The following is a 17,344-nucleotide window of genomic DNA, read 5'->3' on the forward strand; positions in this document are numbered from 1 at the left end:
TTCAACTATTCATTTGTATGGCATCCAGAGCTTCCACATTTTAGGGAATATGTTTTTTGATTTAAAATATCATCAATATCATAAGCAATGGTTACATTAAAACCCTCTTATTGTATTCGTTTCCCCCCCCTTACTTTGGTGTTCACGGTCAAATTTGACCGGTCCTGTTTTAACTGCTATTACATTAACACAAAAACCATGAATCATCACCAAATTTCATTCATTTCATCAACATTGTATGTTGAGTTGGAACCTCAGCTCAAAACATACAAAAACACAGAAGAATAGAAAGTTAACCCATTGAAATGATATGAAAGCAGTGCTACAAACTACAATTCCCATTAGATACGCCCAACAATCGTTACGAAGTACACAGAGTTGACATATTTGTAGTTCTTCCGGCGTGTGTGCGTGGACTCGTTCGACTTGTCTTGCGTTGATGGCCGTATAGGCTCCATTCCCTTTCAGAAATCCGTCAATCGGGCGCGATCCGAAACCAAACCCTGTGTTTAAAAAAATATAAAACACAAATTTGCACTTTTGCCTCCTTAGCAACGGCACTATCGTTTGGGTGGCGATCTGAGTTCGGGTACCGTATCTGTGACGTGACAAAGGGTCGCCGTGACAACGTGGTGATGAGATGTGGATAACTTTCCAGATAAAGACCATCCTGATACTCGAGTTGTGGTTTTCAATAAGTGAAAAAAATAATTCAAAGTAATCACTACCATTTTAATATGTCAAGCATTTGTCCCCAAAAGCTTTCAAATGTAGTAGCAAACCAGTGATCCAGATCAGGATCATTTTAATTAGGCCTATAATTAAATGATATAATAATAATACATTTTATTTTTAGAGCGCTTTTCTGAAAACCAAAGACGCTTTATATGCAAGCCTACCTCCAAAGCGTTATACTTCGGAAGTTAAACAAATTAGATAAGGCAGTGGATAGCAAAGTACCAGATTTCACCCATGAATATGCTTAAAATAGGTTATGGTGTTCCTATCACTGACAATGAAATCATGTAGTATTTCAACTGTAATTTCCTAAAAAGTCAAATGCATTTTGGTGGAGGTTTTCATCTTATTTCTAATAGAAACATATTAAATATGACTCAAATGGAGCATATAAACAAGAGAACAAACGTGCAAAAACAAAACTGGTGTAAAAATAACAGATTTTATTTTTATGCATTATCCTGGAGAATTCTTCGGCAGCCAGGAATGAGCCCACTCCTTGCCACTGAAAACAGAATGGAATAATGTTAGTTACAGTTACTGGTTTCGTCTTTCCGAAAAGCATAAACCATGTGTGAAGCAAACATCTTATAACTCAATTTATATAAGTAAATGTTTCATTTACCATTTAGAAAAAGTGAACATAGAAATGAAAACAAATGTTCTAACAAACAATAAAAACAAACAAAAACACATACATTAACAACAATGAAGTTAAACAATCATTTGTTCCTACACTACTTCAGCTGCTTCAGAATAACAGCAGGGAAATATATAAGAGGACTGGTGGTAGATTTGGATGTTTTGCATTTGTTAAATATCATGTGTTTGTTCTCCAACATGGGACTACATCAGATGACATGAAGCCAAGTAGCTGGAAGATATATACCATACTGGACAGGGCTCCCACTCCACCAACATTTCTGCTTTTCCCTATCAAGAGAAGAAAACAAATCTCTAATTTCAGAAAGACCAAACGCATATTAGCTATTGAGCAAACAATTGTGTTGGAAGTTTGTAAATCATAAAGCACACCCGATGCATTACTTTTATTCCCGTCTAACCTTTCTCATTCTTTCTTTTATTACACTCCTGATGGGGAAAGTTTCTAGGCGAGTGTGGTAGGAGCAATCTGTGAACATCAAAGCAGGTTCCACATCCACAGTCATATTAGAAATAAAATAAATACAACTATGAACACTTAAGTAGCAACCAGACTTGCACGATGAAAAGGGACCACACTGTTATCACTGGTCAAAAGTTACTGTATACATCATTGAAATGGAACCAAGCTGCTCTCAGTCCTAACATGGGATGCTTGTTTGAATGGCCATACCACTACTGAGCCTGAGATGACCAAAGAAAATACTTCACTGCTGCTTCCTTTACTGCCTAGCATTCTCATCACCACCTTATCAACTATGACTGTATGTATTTTAGTCTAATTAGACAATTAAAGCCCTTTGGATTTTTGGATAATGTATCAGTTATAGTTATTAGTCACAATATAGCATTGTTAACTCACTGAAGAAGCATCAATCACTGCGTTTACATGCACTTTGCTAAAGTACAAGTCGATAGATCTATTAGAATACCAATCAATTCGACTCATGCAAATGTTTATAATCAGTCAAAATACTTAATACTGTTAATATACCTGACTTTTTCTTTTTGTGTCTAGGACCAAGAACTGTGTCCCTCACGGACCCTGTCCTGACAGCTGTGGGTTGAAGAAGAAATATTACTATATACATACAGTACACCAAGTTAAGCTTAAACTCAAGTTTCAAAATACATCCCACAAATGCAGCATCACATGATGCAATAGGTGTTAGGTACAGATATTTTTTTGTTATTGCGATTTAATTGAGGTTGATCTATGAAGTCTAGGTGTTTTATTGTCTTGCCGATATAATTGACTCCATACTTTATGTGTAAGGAATAGTTTGATAAATATTAACATGTTGTGCTGTAACGTTAAATGAATTTAACTTTGATTCAAAAACCTAAGTTTATTCCTCGTATGTTCATTATGGGACAGTGTCGTATCTAAATGCAGTTCTTGAGTATAACATTTAAATATGCTGCATGACGTTGTTGCATGAGTTGCTTCGAAGTTTACCCCTATGGTCAGGGATTGCTTTAGGTAGACCACAATATTAATGATATCAACCTCTCGTACAATATATGGACATGAGCCAAATCATTTTGATATAATCGACCTACTGCCCAACGCTACAATCTAAGACCCTTTCTGTGTGTAAACAAAATGACAGGAGTTTTATTTTGTGATTTATCAAATGTAAAGTAAACCAGCTGTTGCTTTGCATTTTTGTCTGAAAAACGTATAACCATATATTAACCACATGTCTGTTCAGGAATAAAAGACTGTATTTTTCTAAATGTTTAATATTTATGTATATCCGAGTACCTAAGGATATACACATACCCAAGTATCCCATTTTCCTTTCATATTTATGAAGTTGTAGGTGAAATTGTTATTCAGATTAAGCTATTGTTGTTATTATTATTTACCTATTGGAACAATCATTATTCCTAAAAAAAGAAGAAGTGCAATTAGGTTTTTTGAGATATTGTAGAAGCATGACTTGTCAACAAGTTACCTACAATAATTTTTTAGGAAAATATCGGAAAAAACTCTTGACTTTTATAAATATAAAAGCTGCAAATCTCAGAGAACAAATGTCACTGTGTGTGCTGTGTGCTCTGCATGTGTGACCATTAAAGAGGGTTTCATCCCTCCGATTCTATCTATCTATTTTATTACCTGGCCCCTCCGTGGTGGTAGCCTGTCTCACATCATCCCGCTGGGGCTGCTCCTCCTGCCCCACCTCTATGATGGTGCACTGCTTCACGGGGGGGGGGGTCTTCAGCACCTCCACCTGCACGGTGCTTGTCTCTGGCACCTGGCTCTCTGTGGTCCATGCCTCCTGCCAGTTGTTTTCTGGTTCAGATGGGTCACAGGGTGTGAGGTTCAGTGTGACTGTCTCTTCCTCAGGATCTTCCGCAACCCCCTGGCCAGTGGAGTCCTGTGTCCAACCTGTGCAAGTTAAACAAATGTTGGTCTTGACTTGCTTAAGACAAAGAGGTTAACTCATATATCTAGAAATAAGAAATACAGCGTGCTTAAGGTATGTTTCCAGACAGGGTCAAAAATATACTCGTCATGTCATAGGACTGTGTGCAGTCAAAGTTAATAGCAGAGAAATAGTGGTATTTATCCAGTCAACCATTTATGGTTTTGTTTTTGCGATATTATTCTTCCGATTTGTGTCTACATTCCATGTGATGTGACATGTCAATTTGTCGGTAGACAACATATAGACGTGTGCATGTATGTTCCCTTACATTATTTACATCCACACATTTTGTTCAGAATTTATGAGACTGACGCAAACGTGTTTTGCATAAGTGCAATCAAATAAGTAGCAAGTCGCTTTGGATAAAAACATAAATGTAATGTAAAGGGACCTCTGGATGCACTGGATAACTGCTTTTGTTTACAACCCGAGAAACATGACCTTAATACAGAACTGCCAAACTGAATATGTGGTCAACTGGGATCGTCTTCATGTATTGTGCTCTTACCATTAACCTCAAAATATTTCTCCCTTTTGGGCGTTGATAAAGGAAACCGTTTAGGAACGGTTTGCTAAAAGGAAATTGCTTAAGGGATGGCTCAAGCCTAAACATACATTTCAGTCATCAAACCTAACTACCTTCACATTAACAACTTTACAACTTTCAATTTGTATACAATGAATGCGCAAGTGGTAGCACAATACCCCAAAATGGTTTTTCAAATTCAAGTAAACTTGCCTAACTATTTCCTGATAAATAACAGTTAAATGTCCACAAGTCCCCTCTGCAGAGTAAGCCATGTCTCATTAGGCTACATACTCAGTGTTTAAAACTGTATTTATTGTATGTAGTTTGCTAAAATAATAAACAGTCAAACGTTGTCCATATCCCTAAATATTTTGCAATTACTTTCAACTTTTGTAATACGTTGCAGCTAAAAATAGTGACAGTTAACAGGTAGAAAGGATGTGTGTTAGTTGTCTCACAAAAATATAGTTTGCCAAACCCAAATAAATGGCTCGAATGACTGCTTTCTGGCTGTATCAAAGGATAAATACTGGATCAAGTTGTTGTCCCACAAGATTGGGATGGATTGAAAACAGTCGTTGTAAGTTGTTGTTAACTTAACCGACTTTATTGAATGAGTTGATCCAAACTCATTCCATATAACTGTGTTGGTTATAAGGAAATGTTAAGCTCTCCATTGATACAAACATTTTGTGTACACAATACTGTGAACTGTAAAGATATAGTGCAAGCATCTCACCTTCACAAAGGTACTCATAAAAAGTGCCTATCTTGTCAAGGTAATCCTGGGCATAGGCGGTCAGTGTGCAGCAAGGGGCTAGGATTTCACATTTGACGTCCTTCTTCCTGGTCTCCTTGCCAAGAAGCAGCACTGGTTTAAAGCCAATGGCATGGAGTTTCTCAAGCTGTAATGACAAAATAATATATTTACTGTTTAAAGAAATGGAAAGGAAACATCAACAACAACTATATAACTACAACTATAACATTACTGATGACAGCATCTAGTTGTATGCCATTCATAAACCTAGATGCTGAGTTAAGCTTTTGCAGAATCATGTATTTACCAGGAAGTGTTACACAGTAGAAGCAGAAAATATTTTATAGACAAACACAAAATACAAATAAATCAGTATCCTGAGTCCCAGTTCAAACCCTGATAATCTTAAAGTTAAAGTACAATAAGATACAAATGTGTGACCACTCAACAATTAACAGTTAACACTTACAATGACTATTGCATAATTAAAAATGTAACACAATCAATCAATCAATGTTTATTTATATAGCCCAATATCACAAATGTTACATTTGTCTCAGTGGACTTCACAGTTTGTACAGAATATCAGTATGACAATACGACACCCTCTGTCCTTAGACCCTCACATCGTACAAGGAAAAACTTCCAGAGAAAACCCCACAGTTTAAAGGGAAAAATGGGAGAAACCTCAGGGAGAGCAACAGAGGAGGGATCCCTCTCCCAGGACGGACAGACGTGCAATAGATGCCGTGTGTAAATTGAAAAGATAATACATTTGCAACATAGGTAGTCCAAATGTTTTGAAATGCATGTGTGTATAATAAGAAGATGAATCCACGAGGATATCCATCCAGGACTTATGATCCAGGACCGCGGCCACGACTCAAGATCCAGGACTCGCAATCCATGACACAGGACCGCAGGATCATCCATGACTCCGGATCCCGGCGTATATAGACACCAAAAAGAAAGAAATTTGGGGAAGCTGGGTTAATCGGAACATGAGAGTACACAGGTATAGACAGAGAGAAGGAAGAAGTAAGATGTCCCCCGACAAACTAAGCCTATATCAGCAAAACTAGGGGCTGAATCTAATCAGCCCTAACTATAAGCTTTATCAAAAAGGAAGGTCTTAAGCGCACTCTTAAAAACGGATAGGGTGTCTGCCGTCCGAACACAAACTGGAAGCTGATTCCACAAAAGTGGAGCTTGATAAGAAAAGGCTCTGGCTCCCATTGTACTTTTAGAGACTCTAGGAACAACCAACAACCCTGCATTCTTGGAACGCAATGCCCTAGTAGGACAATAGGGTATAATGAGTTCTTTAAGGTAAGATGGCGCCTGCCCATTAAGGGCTTTGTAGGCGAGAAGAAGAATTTTAAATTCTATCCTGTGTTCTATAGGGAGCCAGTGTAAGGCAGCCAGAACAGGAGTAATGTGGTCCCTTTTCCTAACTCTGGTTAGTACACGAGCTGCAGCATTTTGAATCAGCTGAAGCGACTTGACTGACTTCTTGGTACACCCTGATAATAAGGAGTTACAATAATCCAGCCTTGAAGTAACAAATGCATGGACTAGTTTCTCTGCATCGTTTTGAGGCAAGATATGCCTGATTTTTGCAATGTTACGTAGATGGAAGTAGGCGGTCCTTGAAATGGATTTTATGTGGGTGTTAAATGATAAATCCTGATCAAATATAACACCAAGATTCCTTACAGTCTCACTGGAGGCCAAATTAATGCCATCCATAGTTAATATATCTTTAGATAATTTGTTTCGTAGATTTTTCGGGCCAAGTACAATAACTTCAGTTTTGGTCGTGTTTAACATTAACAAATTTAAGGTCATCCACGTTTTTAAGTCCTTGAGGCAGTCTTGAATTTTATTTAGATGATTAATTTCATCAGGCTTGATTGATAAATATAGTTGAGTATCATCCGCATAACAATGAAAGTTTACAGAATGATTCCTTATAATATTGCCTAACGGAAGCATATATAGGGTGAACAAAATAGGTCCAAGCACTGAGCCCTGTGGCACTCCATGGCTAACTTTGGTTTGCATGGAAGATTCATCGTTGACACGTACAAACTGAGAGCGTTCAGATAGATAAGACCTAAACCAGCCTAAAGCAGTTCCCTGTATGCCAACTAAGTGCTCTAGTCTTTGCAATAGGATATCATGGTCGATAGTATCAAATGCAGCACTAAGATCGAGCAAGACAAGAATAGAGACAAGTCCCTTGTCAGAGGCTATTAGAATGACATTTGTGACTTTAACCAGAGCTGTCTCTGTGCTATGTTGTGTTCTAAAGCCAGATTGAAAATCTTCAAATAAATCATAGTTTCTTAAGTAATCACACAGCTGTTTTGCGACTGCTTTCTCAAGAATTTTTGAGAGGAACGGAAGATTAGAAATAGGTCTATAGTTGGCTAAAACCTCTGGATCGAGGTTGTGCTTTTTAAGAAGCGGTTTTATCACTGCTACTTTGAATGATTTTGGAACATAGCCTGATAATAAAGACATATTCATAATATTTAATAAAGAAGTGCTAATTAATGGAAAAACTTCTTTTAACAGCTTAGTTGGAATCGGGTCTAAGATACACGTTGATGGTTTAGAAGAGAGAATCATTGAATTTAATTGTTCAAGGTTTATGGCTGAAAAGCATTCTAGTTTACTATCTAGTGTAATATTATTAGAACTTACGTTTCCGGGAGCTGTTGATAACACTATACTGGTCAAAGGCAAGAGGTCATTGATTTTGTTTCTAAGAGTAACAATTTTATCGTTAAAAAAGCACATAAAATCATTACTACTGAGTGCTATGGGAATAGAAGGCTCAGTCGAGCTGTGGCTCTCTGTCAGCCTGGCTACAAGCATAGCTTGACACTGTTGAAATTGAAATTGCGTGCTACGATGTAAAACGTTCCCTTATGTTGTGGCTGCAGTCGTAAGAGTAATATAGAGTAGTAACATACAATTATGTAGTCTTATTAAAGGTGGGGTAGGTACGTTTGAAAAACCGGCTCGAATTACACTTTTTGTTATATGCCATGGAATGCTCTTAACATCCCGATAGCAATGAATATCTTAAGTGCTTTGACAAAAAATCCATAAAAAAATTTCATCTGTGGAAGCCTGTAAAAAGCACGACCAATCATCTGAGCCGGCCCGGCTAAAGTAACTGGATGGCCTACCTGCCTGTCAGCCTTCCATCTGTGCACAAACTTATCTCGTGCCCTCATTGTTCATGTGCACTTTCGTGTGTGTTGGAGGAGGGGCTCTATAAGGAAGTGGCAGATTTTCTCCGGTTGTGTATTTTCAAATTCTAGCGATCTCGAGCCGGTTTGTCAAACTTACATACCCTAACTTTAAGGTCTAAAAGTGTGTACATAAGGAAGAATGGAACACAAAATGGAAGTGAAGGAAGTGCTCTGTTTATTTAAATGTGTAGTTACATTCAAATAGTGTCCCTTGTCTGTGAAAGTTAAGATAAGAGTAGTTTTAAAATTGAAAGAAAAGAGAATATTAAATAATACCTTTGCAATAATATCTATATTTGAAGTTGATATCAAAGTGTATATTGGTTAATAAGATACAAACATCATTAAGAAATACATGTATATAAAAACAACATTCAACTTGATCCTGGCCCAATATATTGGCAAACAGTCAGGGTCCGTCTGTGTTAGTTCTTTGGTGTCAGCTTGGTGTGTCCGGGCCTTAACATACAGTAAAAAGTGTACATACCAAGACAATGGCTTCATCCTTGATGGAAGCAATGTTGTGGTTCTTCTTCCGCCCTGACACCCAACCCCCTCGCTTCTCATCAAACCTCTTGAGCTTCTTCTCAAGGCGCGGCTTTTTTGGCTGCTCCTTAAGGCAATGACCACAGATCTTCTGTGCACAAAATAAAATGTTCTGACAGAAGGGACATGTCTTTTTTGTAGACCCACCTGGCATGATTAACACGGGATTACAAACAAACAGACAGACTGACAAACACAGAAAAGTAGAGAAGTACAGAGCATAGATAGAAGGGTGAATAACGAAATAGATTATCGATATAAGAGAGCTAGATAGGGAGATAGGGAGATAGGTTGAGTTTGGCTCTTAAAAGTGCCGTTGGTTTTATGATGGTGTAGATCAGTGTATGGGTTTGTGGTGTGAGTACAGGAGCTGCAGGAGAGAACAGAAAAAGTGAATTATGTCGTGAAACTAGCTTTTTTAAATGCACATTGTGACGGTTTAACTACTTTAGACAGACTGAGTTCATTTACGTGTTTCCTGTTTCATACGCGTAACAAGCACATGGACGTGGACTATGCCCCTCCCCCCCAAACATATATTAAAATGTCGGCCAGCGTTAGTACTGTCATGTGTAAAACAAAAGCGATTAAGATAATGTATAACTCACACTTTAACACCGACGTATGTAGCCGTAATTAAGACAAATATTTTTCACACACCATGTCATGTCCAAGAAACTTATTGTGAAAGTTTATTCTTTATGTTAGAGTTGTCATGTCCCTTTGTCTTGTGCTTTATGTCTATACCCTTAATTATTTCTTCCTCTCATTTCAGGCCTCCACGCTCCCCGCCCCTTTTCTGTCTCCTGCGTCCTTGATTATTTTCCCCGCCCTGATTGTTTCCAACTGTGTCCCCTTTACCTGTGTATATATTGTGTTAGCTCCCTCCTGTTAATTGTCAGTTCGTTGTCTCTCGAAGACCACGTATCGGCTTACCTCACGGACCTTTTCACGGACCTTTCACGGACCTATGCTATAGATCGCATTATAGTTTTCCTCGAAAGAGTGGTTTTGTTTTCCTTGTTTTAGTACTGTGCAAATTCCAGTAAAGTCTTTATTTTGAAACGCTATCTGAGTCTGAGTTTTGAGTCGTGCAATTGAGTTCATGCCTCAGTGTTCTCCCCTTGACAGTACGAACTGACCATCAAAATGAACTCAGCCGACTCAGATCAGATTAAGAACGCTATCCGTTCTCAGGGCCAACGTCTTGGGCAACAAGAGGAGCGTATGGCCACCATGCAGCAGGGAGTGCAGGATCTAACCAGCAGCCAGGGGGAACTACAAACATCGTTGACGACCCAAGTTAATCTACTGGCAGCAGAGGTTCAGCGTGTGCTCACTCACCTGCAGGCTGTTTCTCCTCCTACGACTCCTCCGGTTCCAGCGGTGACCGGATTCGATCCCAACCGGGTTACTGAGCCGCACAGTGCTTCCATGCGTCTGGCTCCACCCGAAAGGTACTCCGGGGACTCAGAAGGCTGCCGGCCGTTCATCGTGCAGTGTGAGTTACACTATCACCACCAACCGGCTGCTTTTCCCACGGACATTTCCAAAGTGGCTTTTATGATCTCTCATCTCTCCGGCCGAGCAGCAGCGTGGGCCACGGCAGAATGGTCCCGAGGCTCGCCTATCTGCGGGTCTCTGGAGAACTTCATAGACACTATGAGGAAGACCTTCGATCAAACCACGCCGGGCAGGGAAGCAGCTCGGGCTCTGATCAAGCTGCGACAACATCAGCGGAGTGTGGCTGACTACGCCATCGAGTTCCGGACTAAGGCAGCCGACAGCGGCTGGAACTCCGCTGCATTGTTTGACGCTTTCGTCAGCGGTCTCTCGGATTCTTTACAAGACCAGCTGGCGCCTCTCGATCTGCCCGCTGATTTGGACTCTGTCATATCCATGGCTTTACGAATAGACAATCGTTTGACGGAGAGGAGAAGGAATAAATCCAAGGATGCGGTTGATCCACCTCTCCAGAGGAGACGCTCGCCGCTGGATATTACTTCTTCTTGGAGGTCCCGTCACCCCTCACCACCTGCGTTCCGGACAACAGCGCCCCCTGGCTCCGTGGAGGAGCCAATGCAGTTGGGCCGCGCCAAGCTGTCGCTGGCAGAACGTCAGCGTCGATTCAAGGAAGGCCTGTGTTTCTACTGCGGGCAGCGCGGACACCCACAAGCGGCTTGTCCGGTAAAAGAGGAGGCTCACCAATGAAGAGGAGTACGTTGGTGAGCCGGATCTCTTCCTCTGACTTTCCTCCTCGCACCCTGACCCGGATCCAGGTAAAAATCAGAGACAATGTAGTTACTCATGGTGTTCTCATTGACTCAGGGGCGGACGAAAGTCTTATGGATTGGGGTTTAGTTAAAAAATGGGACATAAAAACTAAACCTCTACCCCAGCCTCTTGAAGCGAGTGCTCTCGATGGGCGGCTGTTGTTTAAAGTGACTCACCAAACGGAGCCTTTAGAAGTAAGATGTAATGATAACCACCATGAGACAATGTCTTTTCACTTATTTAACTCAGCCCAACATCCACTCATTTTGGGTTTTCCCTGGTTGAAACTTCATAACCCTCACATAGATTGGCAATCTGGGAGGGTGGAGGGGTGGGGAAAGAATTGCATTGATCTCTGTTTTAAGCAGGTAGCAGAGATTGACAGGGGATGTAACACTGGGAGTGTTAGGCAGGATACAGTCCCAAAAATATATCTTCCGGATGTACTTTCAGTTCCTTCCTGCTACCACGACCTTAGTGAAGTTTTTAGTAAGTCCAAAGCTCTGGCTCTTCCTCCTCACCGCTCCTATGACTGTGCGATTGACTTAATTGCCGGGTCTCCCATTCCTAAGGGTCGACTTTATGCAATTTCAGGACCTGAGAAAGAGGCCATGAAGGACTATATTGATGCCTCCCTCAAGACAGGGCTTATTCGTCATTCCTCATCCCCAGCAGGGGCAGGTTTTTTTTTCGTGGGCAAAAAGGATGGGTCTCTTAGGCCCTGTATCGACTACTCACCTCTCAATGACATTACGGTTAAAAACCGGTACCCCCTCCCTCTCATCTCGTCCGCTTTCGAGCAGCTTCAGGAAGCCAAGGTTTTCACCAAATTAGACCTGCGGAACGCCTATCATTTGGTCAGGATCAGGGAGGGCGATGAATGGAAGACGGGTTTTAACACCCCTTCAGGACATTATGAATACCTGGTCATGCCGTTTGGATTGTCAAACGCTCCTGCAGTCTTCCAGGCTATGATCAACGACGTGTTGAGGGAGTTTCTGAACCGTTTCGTTTTTGTTTATCTGGACGACATTCTGATCTACTCCCCTGACCTTCACACCCACAAACAACATGTCCGCCTGGTTCTACAGAAACTGCTCCAAAATAAGTTGTTTGTCAAAGCTGAAAAGTGTGAATTTCATGTGGAAACAGTCACTTTTTTGGGCTTCATCATTTCCCCAGGTCAGGTTATGATGGACCCAGAGAAGGTTAGCGCAGTAGCCTGTTGGCCTACCCCTGACTCTCGCAAAAAAGTGCAGCAGTTTTTAGGCTTTGCTAATTTTTACAGACGTTTTGTGCGGAGCTTCAGCGCTATTGCAGCCCCTCTTCATGTCCTCACGTCCCCTCAGGTGCCTTTTGTGTGGTCTCCTCAGGCTGAGGAGGCTTTTTCTCGGCTGAAAAAGATGTTCACCACTGCCCCCATACTTACCATGCCGGATCCCACTCGCCAGTTCGTGGTGGAAGTGGATGCCTCCAACGAGGGGGTGGGAGCGGTCCTCTCCCAGCAACAACAGAAGGACAACAAACTTCACCCCTGCGCCTTCCTGTCCAGGAAGCTCTCCCCGGCAGAGAGAAATTATGACGTGGGAAACCGTGAGTTGCTGGCCGTGAAGTTAGCGTTGGAAGAGTGGAGGCATTGGTTGGAGGGAGCCGAGCATCCTTTTGTGGTCTGGACCGATCACAAGAACCTGGAGTACATCAGAAAGGCCAAAAGACTGAACTCCCGCCAGGCTAGGTGGACCTTGTTTTTCAACCGTTTTGACTTTGTTCTTTCCTACAGGCCGGGGTCTCAGAATGTCAAGCCTGACGCTCTGTCCCGTCTGTTTGACCCTGTGCCTGCAGCCAAGGAGCCGGAACCCATCATCCCATTGAACCGGGTGGTAGGAGCGCTGACTTGGCCAGTAGAGAAGGAGGTAATACGTGCCAATGCTGGAGCTCCTGCACCAAGGGGTTGCCCGCCTAACCGGATTTTTGTTCAGGAGGCCGAGCGACCACAGGTGATCCACTGGGCTCACACTTCGCTGCTCACCTGTCACCCCGGAGTCAAGAGAACTATGTTCATCGTTAAACAACGTTTCTGGTGGACATCCATGGAGAAGGAGGTGAAGGAGTATGTGGAGGCGTGCCCTATCTGCGCTCGAAACAAGACCTCTTCCAGGTCGCGAATAGGGTTATTACAACCACTCCCTATTCCCAACAGGCCCTGGTCAGAGATCTCCATGGACTTCGTCACTGGCCTGCCCCTCTCTAGAGGTAAAACCACAGTTCTCACGGTAGTGGACAGATTTTCCAAAATGACACATTTCATTGCTCTGCCAAAGATGCCCTCAGCTAAGGAAACGGCGGTGGTCATGATGCAGAATGTGTTTCGGCTTCATGGTTTCCCTAAGGATATTGTCTCCGACCGGGGCCCCCAGTTTGTGTCACGCTTCTGGAAGGAGTTCTGCAGCCTCATCGGTGCCACGGTCAGTCTCTCGTCTGGATATCATCCGGAGTCTAACGGCCAGACAGAGCGCCTAAATCAAGAACTGGAGACCTGCCTGCGCTGCCTGGTGTCCCAGAATCCATCCTCCTGGAGCGAGCACCTCACCTGGGTTGAGTATGCACACAACATCCTCCCTACTTCTGCCACGGGGCTGTCCCCGTTTCACTGTGTTTATGGCTACCAACCGCCACTGTTCCCAGCCACGGAGAGGGAGGTCACGGTCCCGTCTGCCCACGCTCTGGTCAGGCGTTGTCGGCGCGTGTGGGCTGCGGCTAGGAAGATACTCTGCAGAAATTCACAACTGGTTAAAAGAGCAGCAGACCGAAAACGCCGACCAGCCCCTGTATACCAGCCAGGCCAAAAAGTCTGGCTCTCTACACGAGACCTTCCCCTCCACGTACTCTCCCGAAAACTGGCTCCCCGGTTTGTGGGTCCTTTTCCCATCACCAAGGTCATAAACCCAGTCTCAGTGAGACTACGGCTTCCCAGGGCCATGAAGGTACATCCCACCTTCCATGTAGGGAAATTAAAACCATTGAAGGAGAGCGCTATGGTTCCCACCGTCAAACCCCCCCCCGCCCCCCCGGATGATCGATGGAGGTCCGGTTTACACGGTCAAGTCACTATTGGCTAGTCGGAAAAGGGGTAGAGGGCGACAGTTACTGGTTGACTGGAAGGGTTATGGTCCTGAGGAGCGGCAATGGATTCCTTCCCGCTTCATCGTGGACAAAAGCCTCATTGAGGATTTTGACCGCCTCAACTCAGAGGAGCCTGGGCCGTCAGGAGCCGTCCCTAGAAGGGGGGGTACTGTCATGTCCAAGAAACTTATTGTGAAAGTTTATTCTTTATGTTAGAGTTGTCATGTCCCTTTGTCTTGTGCTTTATGTCTATACCCTTAATTATTTCTTCCTCTCATTTCAGGCCTCCACGCTCCCCGCCCCTTTTCTGTCTCCTGCGTCCTTGATTATTTTCCCCGCCCTGATTGTTTCCAACTGTGTCCCCTTTACCTGTGTATATATTGTGTTAGCTCCCTCCTGTTAATTGTCAGTTCGTTGTCTCTCGAAGACCACGTATCGGCTTACCTCACGGACCTTTTCACGGACCTTTCACGGACCTATGCTATAGATCGCATTATAGTTTTCCTCGAAAGAGTGGTTTTGTTTTCCTTGTTTTAGTACTGTGCAAATTCCAGTAAAGTCTTTATTTTGAAACGCTATCTGAGTCTGAGTTTTGAGTCGTGCAATTGAGTTCATGCCTCAGTGTTCTCCCCTTGACACACCACTTATGAGCTGATATAAATGTAGCTAAACTAGTTTAAAGAGCCTGTGACACGATTTTCCCCCATCATCCAAACCCATCAATTTGAGTAAATATTGTCCCCTTGAAAACCGTTACTGAACTGATTTTGGATATTTGTACTTTGATAACCATTAATCTGCCCTTCAATGTTGACCATTTCCTGGATCTTCTCGGGGATTCTTCAAGTCCCGCCAAATTATGGGTGACGTCATTGCGGGCACAGCGCTCCAGCTGCACCGTTCAGGATCCCAGCATCTGCATGTAAACGCACGATGGCGCACACAGCAGCAAGCTCAGACAGCGATGACAGTTGAATTTTGAACGTGTCTGAGAGCTCATATGAGGCTGAAGGATCGGTTTATTTTGTATCTGTTAGAAGTTTAGGAATTAGGTGTGTCAATATGGGCGGTCATACGGTCATGTAGCCAGTGGTGGACAGGGACTAAAAACCTGCCCGGGACTCTCGACCGGCCCACTTCGGTACAAATAGTAAATTGTCAACGGGGGGAGTGGGGGATGTGCTAGTGACTTATCCGACCGGCCCACTTCGGTACCGGCCCATCGGGATTCCTCCCGATGGCCAGTCCGCCACTGCACCCAGCCCAGCCCACGTAAACTGTCAACGGGTGGAGCCTCGCTGCGGGGAAACGGTGGACCTAGTGTCCCGATCGGAGTGGGAATAATAATAATAATCCGTGCATTTTATCCATTAATTTCCCCAACATTGTGGGAAAAAAAACACACGTTTAATCCATGTTGGTGTACTACTACAACCAGTGGTGTAGTGGGGATGTTTTTACTGGGTGGACGGGGTGGTGGGTGGACGGGAGACACTATGGACGCGCTCGTGAACTGTCAACGGGGGGGGGGGGGGGGGGGGGGCTTGGGGACCTCTGTGTCGCCTGTCAGCGCAACTTACATGATGCCGTTTAGACAATATAATAATAAAGGGCGGTGCCGGCTGTCAGCGAACCGATCCGGCCTTTTTGCGCGACTATCACTCAAATGCGGGACATAGTCTCAATGTGTGGGACGCGGGACAAATAATAAAAATGCTGTGTGTGCAGTGCCGCACAGTGCGGGACACCTAGTCACCGTACACACACAGTTCTGCCCCTCACACACACGCTTCACATCAAGTTGCATAAATGCTTGAGCTACATTTTTATTATAATTACTGTGAAATCTGCCTATTATGTTTTCGTCATTATTACAACAAACACACACTTGCAACTGATAACACTGGCAATGATTTTAGATGTATTAGACTATTAAAAAAAGAAATCATGCTTCAAATAAGTGGGGGTACGGCGTACCCCCGCGTCCAACGCCCACTACACCACTGACTGCAACTACAAAAAGCTAAGGTTTGTTTTCTCATCAGGAAATGCAGACCGGCTCAAACAAAATATTTTTAAATCATCATCCTCACGATCATTTAATGTATCATATGTTCGCCGAATTGACATGAAAGCACTAATAAATGTAGTTTCATCCACTTGATTTTACAAAAATAATCAATTTGTTTTTATATCACATCCGACGGGAGGAAATTCAGCAGCTCTCACTACCGATTTTTAATCCTAATTTAAATCATCATCTTCACCACGAGGATTTATGTTTATGTTCGCCGAATTGACATGAAAGCACTGACAAATATGAATATACTGTAGTCAACTTCATTAAAACGTTATTAACGTGCCTAAACTCAGTAATTCACAATTTCTACGCATGACAACACACTTTGTCCGTGTTTGGCTCTCTCGCCGCACAGGGAAGCGTTCCCGCATTGACGTCACTTCCGGCTTCCCCCAAAACCTCAAAATGAGTCGAAGGAATTTTCCCGCGATGTTCGAAATTATTGATATTTATCGGAACGGTATCGCTTTTTCTTTTTTAAACTGACGTTTCGAGATTACTAGTAGCCCACTATTTCATTGCACAACAGTTGTTGGGTTCGTGTCACAGGCTCTTTAAGCTTATGTTGAATGTGAGCTAGCTAGCTAGCCGCCCGCAAGAATAATTTCACATTAATGTTGCTTTGCTGATTATGGCGAAAGCATTTCTCAGACTTAGAACAGTTCAGTATGTATGATGAACCATGCGAGTAAAGGCTTAAAAAAAATCGCCAATTATTAAATCTAAGCAAAACATGTATCAGACTTTAGTGACCCAACTTACTTTGTCAGAGGATGGATCGCAATGCCGGTGGCAGCGTCTTTGGCCAATAGGTGGTGCTCTGAATGATGTAATTTCCTGTACCGATTATACAATAACATATTAATACATTTCCTATATTTTGACACAATAACTCTTTAATAACCTAAGTAGCCTACGGACAAAAAC

The 17,344-nt window shown here is 42.8% G+C and overlaps 2 protein-coding genes across 5 annotated transcripts in view; one reads left to right on the forward strand and one right to left on the reverse strand.

Annotated features, from left to right (window-relative positions):
- Positions 1-17,344, forward strand: part of LOC307039961 (uncharacterized protein) — a 61,055-nt gene that overhangs the window by 31,645 nt on the left and 12,066 nt on the right. The gene's annotated exons all lie outside the window — the stretch shown is intronic.
- On the reverse strand, positions 1,091-9,094 carry LOC307041165 (uncharacterized protein; the record flags this gene model as incomplete). Its single annotated transcript, XM_079684488.1, has 7 exons — positions 1,091-1,243; positions 1,628-1,671; positions 1,803-1,870; positions 2,396-2,458; positions 3,527-3,799; positions 5,108-5,273; positions 8,882-9,094. The coding sequence occupies 7 exons, from the start codon at positions 9,092-9,094 to the stop codon at positions 1,195-1,197; spliced, it is 876 nt and encodes a 291-aa protein (XP_079540614.1). The 3' UTR covers positions 1,091-1,194.

This window comes from Notothenia rossii (assembly GCF_949606895.1).
Source record: "Notothenia rossii genome assembly, chromosome: 5".
In the NCBI taxonomy this organism is placed as follows: Eukaryota; Metazoa; Chordata; class Actinopteri; order Perciformes; family Nototheniidae; genus Notothenia; species Notothenia rossii.